This window comes from Antedon mediterranea, chromosome 2 (assembly GCF_964355755.1).
Source record: "Antedon mediterranea chromosome 2, ecAntMedi1.1, whole genome shotgun sequence".
NCBI lineage: Eukaryota > Metazoa > Echinodermata > Crinoidea > Comatulida > Antedonidae > Antedon > Antedon mediterranea.
Genome location: NC_092671.1, coordinates 17,991,051 through 18,003,725, shown reverse-complemented (window position 1 = coordinate 18,003,725; position 12,675 = coordinate 17,991,051). Strand labels below are relative to the sequence as shown.

The window sequence follows — 12,675 nt, the reverse complement described above, 5'->3', positions numbered from 1 at the left end:
TAAGGTGGTTATGCAAATCTGTCCATGTGTGTCCAATTTTAACTAAATAATACGAGGACAGCTTATTACTAGAAAATGCTGGCTACCGTGAATAAACGCACTAGTCGACGTGTGTACAAACATCGAGATTCATTGAACGTCTCTGTACACGTGCTGCGCCAACCTACCTAGCCTGTATCGGTCTCACAATATATCTACTGGGCTTATACTGATTCTACTGCGAGTAACACGTTATTACTTCCCGCATTCCATGGGGTAGGGTCGCAAAAGTACCTGCATTTCCAAAATTTGACACATATTTTCACAAAATAAATGGCATACGTTATTGAAGATAATCAGATAAGTCGTATGAACGTCACCTATTTGAGTTTGATTATTGAGGTATCGTTTTGCCTCTTACGTAGCAATCGTTAATATAGTACGTTTAACAAATTATATATTATTAGATTAAATGAATAGAAATACAATTTCTAATGTTTTATTTTGTGTGGTTGTTGTTCCTATTATCTTATTAATATTTAAGCTCACAATGGAATCTTGATTTACATAACAACACTAAGCAAGAAGACACTGCAACTGCAGTAGGCTAAATGTCATTTAGCAAGTAATCCATATCTGTCATGCGTGGTCTATCTTTCTAAGACCGATTGGAAATGACATCAGAAACAACCTTGGACATTTTGTTTGTTAGTCAGAAAGCTTTAAATATTTAATGCTTTCTTATCGGATTACTGCTTTAAGGCAGTAAACTAAAATATGGTTTTATTCTAGATTAGTGACATTAACACATTTTATGCTTTTACTCTGTATTGTGACAAAGTAGGTGTAGGTAAATTTACCACTTTCCTCTTATTTATTATACTTAAAAACAGGTAGGCCTAATGTATGCATTTATACGTTCTAAAACTATCTAGTGTTAATACGTCTGGCAACAAAAGAAAACTGTATACACACAACTATCTAAAGAAAAAAAGGTGCAAATCGAAAAGTCAATATTACCTAATTTTGGAATGCTTTACAGACTGAGACTTATATACAGATGTACAGTAATTTTCCATACAAGACTGGTTAATAGAGAACGTTAAGAAATCATGTCTTTGTATTTAAACATACATACAGTTAAATATCTATATATAAATATATTTTATTATTGTCAGCATTTTGACTGTTCGAGATGATTTGTTGCAATAATCACAATGTTCCTTGTGGCTGTTGTTTATGTTAAAGGAAAATCTCCGAAAGGTTTTATGGATTTACATAACATCAAATTAATAATACAATCTTTAAAAGTAATACATATTTGTCTCTAAATTGTTTCAATAATACATTTATGGATATTGAATTCCTTTGACATTTAAATTCTACAACGTGTAACAATCGAAGTATTTTAGCCAGAAATACCGGTTTCTAAAATATACAACCAGTTAATTGTGTGGTTTTGTTCACGCTGTTTTTAACTTCTCTAGACTTCACTTCTGTGGATTGTTGTCGTTTTCGATGTTGGTCTGTACTTCAAACAAAGTGGTATATGTATATAACGCCATGTGTGCCAACATATTTATCTTGTTTCCAATATTAAGTAGAAATGCAGTCTAGAACATACGAGAAACAATGATTATTAATCTACTTTTATCAAATAGTTTCCAGTATTTTTTTTTTTTAAGTAGCTTCAGGAATAACCACAATAATGTGAATTATGTTTTAATTCAAACAAACAATTTATAAAATTCAAACAACTTGCCAGCTCTTATACTATGACGTTATCCAAATTCCTTCACTTGCACTGATGAAGGGCTAGTGTTGCCCGATAGCTCTGCTAACTTTTCTGGCTGTTTTGCTTTTCGCTTTTTTTTTTTGTATCTCCATTGAGATCCAGCCACTGATACCCACAGCATTGTCATTTTTTCAGTAATTTGCTTTTGGATTTATAATTCAAACAACTTAAATATTGTATTTATATATTTCATTCATTCATCATTTATTTCAAGGACAAAAAGCTTAATTTTTTTAAATTGCAAATCGTATTTGACTTTAATGTATTAATATGATTTTCAAAAACTAATAAAACGATAATATTAGGCCACCACATTTCGGCACCGATGTCGGCAATCAAAAGCACAAAAAAATCAAAATACTGGCATACGCGTCCATACTATATCGTTACGGATCGTTTTCACGACACTCAACTTGACTACGTAGTTAGCAATTTTGTTACGTGACGCTCAAAAATATTATTATGGGTAGTTGCAGAATGACCATTAGACACAATAACGCATGGTGAACACGAAAAGTCGATATTAACAAATGCATGTGTACCCGAGTTTATCTTAAAGCTCTGTCTACACTACCAATCTAGTTTGAATAAATAATATATGGTAGTGAAATGACATCATCCTTTTCATATATGGGCACATCACATTTTGTTGTCACTTAAAGTTTGCTAGTGTAGACAAAGCTTAACAGATGCATATTTTGAATTCACCACAATCTGTATTCACCCATGTTGATGTTAATTACGCCTCATGCAAGTATATCGCCCCATGTGACTTGCATAAAAGCTATCAAAATGATAATGCACCTACTGCTCACATTATAAGAACTAGACCTATAGAAACGATTAAAATGTTGTCACATTAAAGAACCAGTGTTCCAAATGATGTATCTCGGTGATAGATTGTTATCTAACTGTCATCAACAAAATATAAACCGTAAATTGGCATTATTGTGTTAGTCAATCATACTTTTAAAAAATAATTTGTCATATAATTCAAAACTAAAATTTATTGGAGATACTTCAAACTTAGACTTGTCCTAATTCTGTAGTAATTTTCTTTTTTTTATGTTAGTCCACCAATCAACGTTTACGTATGAAACGCCATATGTCCCAAAATGATATCTTGTTATTGATATTACGGTCTACAGCCTATACTACTTCAAACTCTGTAAAGGCAGGTGTATAATTCATGATTACAGTTTTAATCATTGTAATACCAATTGTACAAGACAGTTTAAGAACTAAGCAAATGTTTAAAGTTTGCCTTTCTGTTTAAAATGAAGTAAGGTACTTTCTGACATTTAGAAACTTGCTAACATGAGTAAAGGATTTATCGGTAAGATGTATTCTCCCCCAAAAAACATGAAAAATGAAGATTAATTAAATCAGACTTTGAATCGGTTATTTTGTAGTTTTAATAAATTTAATCCCTTCCGTAAAAAAATAATAATAATTTTTTATTTTCTCATATAAAATGACAAAATAAATGGTCAAATTTAACCAAAAACCCATTGACTGGCATCCAATTTTACTATTTTTGCTTTAAATTACAATTTTTTTCAGGTAAATAAATTTTTTTTATTACATTTTTATTCTTCAAAAAAAGACTAAAATAGCAGTGAACAAACAGATCTTTGAATAAGTGTATTATTATAATTGACATGCATTACATACACAGTTTCCTTCATTTACAGTCAATTTGATATGTTAACGTTTATATTTCCATTGACAAACATGATGACAAGAAAGTATCAGTTTACTGTTAATGTACTGAGTGGTTTAATTATGTTGATTAAGTATGAGACATTTCGTGATGAGTACTGTCACAAGTACGAAAATACGCGACATCAAAAACTACAAAATCATAGATCGTAACGAATATCTTGATCTGAGCATGTCTCGTAGAAATGTGATATTTTCCTTGACGAAACCGAAAACAATGATCAAATTGGTTTGTGAACATGCGCAAACAGTCGTTAAGTTATCCCAATACGTACTTAGCGCCGCGTAGTGTAGACAGGCGTAATAATGTAATATAATTGTTTGTTATTTTAAATTTGAATACTGTCTCGATCTATTTTATAATAGATAATTAGATAAATTCAGCACTGTATTGAAACTCAGCTTATTAAAGGTCTTATTGTGATGTTTTAAATTATACAAACAGTTGTGGTTGTTGTTGTTATTAATATTAGTCACCTGCTTCTAGGTTGCCTAATCATTTCAAGAGCAGATATCTATATAAATAATTCACTTTATCATTTCTTGCCGCTATAGAAATTCACTGCAGGTGTTTTTTACTAGATGAGATACAATACACATTTCTGCCTAATAAGTTAATAATTGGCTATGATTAATCATTTTATAGTATTAATGTATTGTACCAATGGTTTTTTACTTTACTATATGAATTTTAAAATGTTACTACATTGGCTATGGCTGTTGGGTGTACAATTGAAATAAATAAAATAAATAAAATTAAATGTTACTTCTTCTACAATCTAACAAACTTGATTTTCTTGTTTCGTTTTCCTTGTTCATTCCACAATGGATTTGATCATATTTAAGGTATCTTCGTTTCTTAATTTAACCTTTAGATTTGCATTTGTGATAAAAGATTCTAAAAATGTATCAATAATTTGTTTTATTTTTTAATTATAAAAAAATAGGATAACAATATTATTAATATTAAAATATTATTACATTGATTTTGATTTAAGTAAGATTAGACCATGATTCATAACATATCTAAAGGAAAATTAGCATATCAGTATTTCGATCACAAACTTTTTTATGCTTGGTTGCCACTAGAGACGCAATACAAGGACGTAACGCAACGTAAGTGATGACCAATCACAGGCTATGGATTATTTGTCGCTTGTTATTGGTCAATTCAATTGCGGTGCGTATACGTCCATGCATTCCTTTTCTGGGAACCAATATTGATACTATAATCACTTTAAATGTGCGAAAGATATATCAGTAAACAAATCATGGTGGTTTTTAAAAATTTGTTTAGGCCCAATGTAACTTCCAAAATAATATAATATATAAAGTTATAATAATAAAGTTAGCAGAGCTTTCGGGCAACACTAGTCCTTCACCTATATATATATAAATGCTAACTTTTCTGGCTGTTTACTTTATCGTTTTGATTTAGCTTTTCGCTTTTTTTTTTGTATCTCCATTGAGATCCAGCCACTGATACCCACAGCATTGTCATTTTTTTCAGTAATTTGCCTATGGATTTATATATATATAATAATAAATAAAACTTCTCGTTTTGATTTAGCTTTTCGCTTTTATTTTGTATCTCCATTGAGATCCAGCCACTGATACCCACAGCATTGTCATTTTTTCAGTAATTTGCCTTTGGATTTATATATATAATAATAATAATATAATCAATTGCTGAATACATTAATAAATCAATTTTATACGTCAATATTTATGATTAATTTGCAAATATGAATTTGTAATTGTTTGATACCATATCGGCTGATTAGAGCTTCTGGAATTAATAATAATCTGAATATTTTGAGACGTATTCCAAAGCAAAGGTGAAGCAAGAAATAACCTGTGAAAAGTGGAATTATAATGTTACATAGGCCTACATTTAGGCCTACATAGGCCTACAACTGAGATCACTAACATATGATTATAATATAAATATAGCTCCTAAGTAATGCTATACTATATCCAGCTTAATTATAGTTGTGAGTTTTAAATTTGAAAATACAAAGTAGGCCCACGGTAACATCATCCTTCAGATGTACATGCGAAGAAGAGTGTCTTGTCACAATCATTATCTTTCTGATTCACAAAGCAAACACATGCTGGGCTTTTGGCTGTACTAATCAAAGTCCTGAGTCTGTCATTAATATCATTTTTAATTCACTCGAATTCAAAGATGTCCCATACATTATTCAACAAGTCTCATGGCTCTCATTCAGAAACACTCAAAGCCAGATCAACATTATTTAATCTTTACACATGTCTAAAACACTTTTTTCTAGCAAATTGAACATGAATCTCTATAAATTTCTGACAAAAAATTACTCGAAAAACTATGAAACAAATCCAAACCAAACAAATTAATGGTTCACGTTTGCTAATATGTGAAATACGTTTCATTCAAAATACTTGTGTCAACACGTACGTGAGATAAAATTTATTGTCTTGCCCCGGACACATGATCGACCACAGCCTGCAGCTTCAGGAAGTTCATGCTTCAAACATATCGTATACATCAATCTAGAAGTGTACGCTACAATTTTAATCATTATTTTGTCTTCAAAATTGAAAAAATAAGAATATTGATGTGGCTCAAGTTTGATTGGTTAATGTGATGAAATATAAAGGTCACATACAATGAGCCTTCGTGACCTTATTTTTGCTATGCATATCTGTATTTTATGATTACAGACGGAATGCCATTTTGACAATGAAATACATTGATTTCACATTTTTGAACTATGAATTCTGAGGTGGGCGGACGTAATGCAATACACGTTTGTGGAAATAACCGTCTTTGGCCCTGTTTCTGCTGCCAATCCCAAATATACCGTATAAATATACCGTATAAATATACCGTATATGAAATTCGTGCACCGTTTCCGCTGCACATACTTCGTGGGTGGGCTGTAAAAAAAGTTGGCTTTCATATACCCAAAATGCATTTTGTGAGACGGAAGTATGGATTGACCTATAAATCTCGGTATCTCTTCTGTTGCCATGTAGTCTCCCCCCAACCTTCGCTTCTCCCCACAATTGAATTGCAAAAATAGTTATTTCTTCAGTCCACAGTGATATTTTGATCTGTTGCTTGCTTATTATACACGTGTGTGTCAATGCAGCAGAAAACCCAAACAAACGCGTCACGCTCTGTTAGTTTTTGACCTCGTGTCATGGGCCCGGTCACATATACGGTATATTTTGAGTGCAGCAGAAACGGGGTACGAAATATACGGTATATTTTGGAATATACCGTATAATATCCACAAACGATGGGGATATTTATGCGGTATATATACCGCATATATATACGGTATATTTTTTATGAGACCCATTTCTGCTGCCAAAAAATATACCGTATATAAAATATACCGTATATATACGGTATATTTTTGGCAGCAGAAACGGGGCCATTGATACCAGCCTGGCTGTCTCGGATATTCACTAAAACGTTATATTCTTGGCAGTGGAAATTGTACAAAAAACCAATTATATACCATCGCTACCTATTCTATTTATAAAAAAAATATATATAATGAATTAAAAAACCGTTTTGTCAAAATCCATGGGTGGTCTTTAAATCTAATGTAGTTAATATGACTGCCGTAGGTTTGATTTAAATGTGTTTTATTATATTTATTTTACCATACAAAATAGCATAATTATATTGCATGAATTAATTTTAAATATATTCAGTTTATGTTAAACAACAAAAGTGAAAAAAAAAAATCTGCAATGCGAATGGTGCTAGTTTTTTATGTACATTCATATATTTACAATATATAAGATACTTTTTTATTAATCATTCATGGTGTTCCCACCTCCTGATAAGATATTTTATATAGCCATTTTAGATATACTGATGTATATACTACACTGTATTGTAAACATTATTTATGCATTGTTACTTTTATTTACTATCAACTTGAGTATCCTAAATTCAAGAAAATAATGGGAAAAAAAGAGAGTAATATGTCAATATGTATTTCGGTTTTCGATCGTAATATTTCGATTTCGCTTCCGGATTCACCGTGGTTACTTTTGGTTTCGTGCGTGCCCTCTTGCGATCCGACCTGTTATGGCGACAGCAAATTTGTACAGGAAACACAGGATCTAACATGTTTGCCCAGTACTAACATTTAAATGTAGACTATTTTCCTTCATCCATTAGGCCTACACGGCTCATCAATTTTATCATACGTGAAGTAATAATAATAAAAATAATAATCTCTCAATGTTCGGCGGCAAAGATTTTCATTGATTGACTGTCTGTTTGCAAGTTCCCTGTACGTATTTCGGATTTCTAAATATTCTAAAAACTATGCACTTATAGACTATGTTTTATAATCAATTAAGATATCAAAACATTGAAATTCTCAATCAACATTTTTATGACCACAGACAGTAATAAAACGAAAGTGCTTGGATAAAAAATATTAAATCTCACCGTATAAAAAATAGCCAATGATGAATGATGCTATCGATCACGTGAAAACACAAAACGACAACGTTAGGGTCGTATAAGCTGGTTTTATTGTATAGTATCATATAATATTACTTATTACTGAATGAATACATCTTTATTTTGAGGTAAGTAATCCCAAACTCCAGGGTTCACTCCACACATGATACTTATGTTTATAAGCACGGTAATGCGTCCTGTTAAAGACGATATCTGCTTTTGCATGTAATACAAACATTTACTAAAATGAGATGTTATTTTTTTTAAACATTGTTTTTAAGCATTCGCTATATTTTTTAGAATTTATTATCTGTGCTTAATCGACAAGACAGAATGATATATCTAAAGTTTGAAATATTCTCAACTTTATTAAGACAACGCAACGCATGATGGATTGAATCTCTATAATATATGCCAATACATTTAAGCTGATTGCTCTGAGATGCCGCAACATGACTTGGTTGAAGAAGATGATCCTTATTCCAACAATACAGGACACATCACATGACGCATCGTTATATTTAATGCCGCTTAATCGAGTTATCCACTCTTCATTAGAAGGATTTATTATATCGTTATAGACGAGTGCTCAAACTAAGTTCCATTAAAAAATATCGTTAGAACGTTGAGAAGTTTTGGATTTTCTTCTTCACAGTTGTCTTAACTTAATATTGAAAGATTCGTTCTTAATGGAGTGACGCATGATATGTAAAAACCACCATTGTTCCAACAAAGCTTTTCTAGATTAAAAGAATTTAAATATCAAGTTTAATAATCTGCGCAGTCATAACACGTCCAACCAAGCACCTCCGGAACGCATTTGCATAAATTAATCTCCCGATTATCTGTATCTCCAAATCTTTCCAGTATCAGACAAATTCTGAAAATAAGATAATCACATACCGTATGTATCACATGGCGCATGTATTATACCAAGGCTGGGTTAGACTTATTGCCTATTATACATTTATGACACTGTATTACAAAACTTGCCTATGCTACTGTAAAATTTACACCGATAATCTATTACAGGTTTATTCATTTTTGCTTCACTCGCACTGTTTTGTTGATTAATTACAAAGATGATGTCACGTATTTTCTTTCTTATCAATTAATTACTCTAATCATGATGCGCTTATTATCATTATTCTCCTGGGTTTCTGTTGACAAACGACCTCCTTTGAAACTCTTGTTTGGCTTGCCTCAGTAAAATTTCCTTAATCTATCATAAATTTATCGACTGAAAAAAATTACTTAAGAAAATAAATGTCCTAGTTGCTTCGATCCGCATACAAGGTACAATCATCTTGTTTAAGACTTTTCAATTAAAGTCATATAAATAAAATATTGGTAACTTATACTATACTAATATTAGAGAACCACTAACCTTAATAGTGTGTCCTATGAATACGAGTTGACCGTTAAAATATAATATATTGCTCCTCGCATGTTTGACGGGATGATGTCCCTTTAATAAGCCTGTCCCAAAACAGTTGTTGACTGTAAAAGTGCACGGCACATTGGTGCCTGGCCTGGCTTGAATATAATATGGTTGCTGAAGGCAAGGTTAGCACTTTTGTTGAGTTCAGTTTTTATGCGGATTGAAGCCTCTTATAGTTTAACCTAGAAAGTTAGAAATTACATCTGATACAATAGAACACTTAGTATTTAACTTTTACATTATAAAAACAGTTGTGAATGAAGAGATAAAAATACAAATGTGCCTAATAGCGTCCGTAATATAAAATATCGTTATTTGTGATTCCACTAATGCTTTATAATGTATTATCTTCGAAAATTAGTATGATTATCATCACTTGTCTTCATTATCACCTTCGACATGTCAGCATGACCACCGATCGTACATATGTTGTGATGTAGGTCTATGTATTAATTGCTACTAAAACCCTACAAGAACAGTTGTATCACCCACTAATGTACCATAAAATTAGGCCTAACCACTAACGTAACATCAACCACTAACGTAACATCAACCACTAACGTAACATTAACCACTAACGTAACATAGATCAATCACTAACGTACCATTACCCACTAACGTAAAAAAAAGGTAATGGTGAGTCCCGTGTTCTCTGAACGTAGGAAAATGAACTGTTAGGAGCTCATTGTACTAAGCCTCGGCATTATGTGGTAGGGTGACCAGTTCCTTTCCACGCCGCCTTTTTCTCCCTAGTATTTTCAACCAGGTACTCATTTACAGCTGAGTGGATTGGGAGTTGTCTATCTGTATGACAGTCAAGTGTCCTAACCGCTCGGCTATCCAACTCCAAACTAACGTAACAACAGTTTAACCACTAACATTTTCTACTGTTTTTACGTTAGTGGTTACATTTTGTTACGTTAGTGGTTAATGAAGTTTGTTACATTAGTGGTTAATGAAATTGTTACATTAGTGGTTGATTGTTACGTTAGTGGGTGCTACAACAGTAATAAGCAACAATGGTGGTTCTGAAGCACCAAAGAAGAGAATGGAAATATTATATTTACTACCCAATAACATATCTCGGCGCATCGTCCAACAATTAATTATTAGAAATGAGCATATGCTTACTTAAGCACGTCATCTAAGGCTGAGGCCCGGTAGTAAATAAAAATACAAAGGCAAATTACTGGAAAGTGAAAATGATAATGATGTGGGTATCAGTGGCTGGATAATAAGCAGAAAGCTAAATCAAAACGATAAAGTGAAACGATAAAGTAAACAGGCAGAAAAAATGCCAAGCTTTTAGACAACATGATTCCTTCGTCAGGGCTAAATAATGTATAAGTGTGTGTTAGAGATCTAAAATCCTCTTTTACATAATCTCAACGAGTTATGTACGAATAAAGATACATGGACTTTATTTGATTCGTTGTCTATACTTCTGATGTTCAATCGTACGTAATGTGCTTAAGTCAATCTCAACAACACCAACAATAATTAATCTAAATTATTATAAACTTGCGTGTAGTAAAAAAACAACTGAATAAAGAAAGAATTAAAATTTAAAAAAAATTATATACTTTGATATGCCGATTACTCCGCCCACATCTCCAATCAGTCAGATTAAAAAAAAAGTAAATATTCAAAATTGGTACTAATGATAAATTAAATGTGTACTTATAATTACAATGTTCTTGTATGGCCTATTTTTTGTTGCTGATTTCATTACCTAAAGCATCGATTGTAATTATAAAATGCACATCGGCTTGAAATTTGCTAATAGATCTGTGATATACAACTATACTGCTTTAATCTGCATAGAGATTCAAATTGATTAAAAAAAATACCCACTAGCAACATAATAATAGAATTTTTTTAAAGAATGCGCATGTCTAATAAATGTCGGTATGCAAATTATCAATGTAACTATTAAAGCATTATGACATATTCTATAAATGCTTCTTTGAGTTACGTCGTATAAGTTGTGTGTATCCGTGTAACATCCTTCAAATGCATGTACAGTTTCTACCTAAAGTTAAAAACTAATCAACAGAATCTGTAAGTAACAATACAAATATTTTGTCGTGTGTCAATTATTCTGATTTATCTATCAAACAGAATCGCTATTATTAGAAATCATAACAAAGAAAGCAAATCGTGCTGAGTGAAGCCTGTTAAATAGTCAATTGAGATTGCCACGTTTATTAATAAATCTAAGTATACAAAGTGCGTGTAAATGAGTTTTGGGCGTTTAATTTAAAAGTAAATAGACGGATGTAATAATAACATTTTTTTTTCTCTCTCATAGGTAACGTCATACATGTCCCTTGGCAAGCCGTAGCGATTCCAATTACCTCTGCGTTGGTGATTATTTTCGTGGCTGTGTTATCTGTTCTCTGCGTATGTCGACGTTCAAGATCGCTCAGTCGCTCAACAAGTACACAGGTTGTACATCGCAAGTACTGGCACCTCAGCGAAGATGATACTGACGTAGAGAGTGACGGGGTACCTCCTTCAATGCATGATCTATCACCGACGACTATCGAACGAAACAATCACAACGACTACAACACCGCATTCTCTCCAATGTCTTCACCGGCAAAGGTGCTTCCAAGACAGGCGACTGTGCCGCTACTTACCCAAAAACAGCGACAAGAAGCCTTCCGTAAACAACTTTCCTTACAAGGTAGCCCATCACGAAGTGTAGAGTTTGAAATAAAAAAACATCTCAAAGAGGAGCCTAAAATTGGAATCTTGAGACCAGAATTATATCGTAATGTTTTTAATGAGGCGGAATCCCGGGGACAATTGTGTGGCAAAATGGAAGTATCATTAAAATATGATCAACCGAGCGAAAGTTTAATGGTTCACGTTATTAGAGCAACGGGACTACCAGCCAAAGACTTCTCCGGTACCTCAGACCCGTATGTTAAAATATATCTCTATCCAGACCGTAAAAAATTCCAAACTAAAGTTCATCGGAAAACCTGCAACCCTACCTTTCACGAAACTTTTGAATTTAATGTTGCCTATTCGGATTTATCCGAAAAATCTCTCAAATTTACAATATATGATTTTGATCGGTTTTCCCGGCATGATTTAATTGGAGAAATATCTGTTGATGATTTGATGAATAAAGTGGATCCAACAAGGGGTGCAAGAACTTTTCAACTGGATATTTACAGTACACAAAGTCAGGTAAGAGGCTATATAATAAACAAGAGTCCAAATCGAAACTTATGCATGTACGTAAACAATCTG

At 32.4% G+C, this 12,675-nt stretch overlaps 1 protein-coding gene across 2 annotated transcripts in view; it reads left to right on the top strand.

Annotated features, from left to right (window-relative positions):
- The window catches only part of LOC140040639 (synaptotagmin-6-like), a 92,592-nt gene that overhangs the window by 67,762 nt on the left and 12,155 nt on the right, over positions 1-12,675 (top strand). For both annotated transcript variants that reach the window (XM_072086718.1, XM_072086719.1), the window contains one exon: positions 11,723-12,612. In XM_072086718.1, the coding sequence (XP_071942819.1) occupies positions 11,723-12,612 (890 nt within the window). The remainder of the gene's footprint in view (positions 1-11,722; positions 12,613-12,675) is intronic.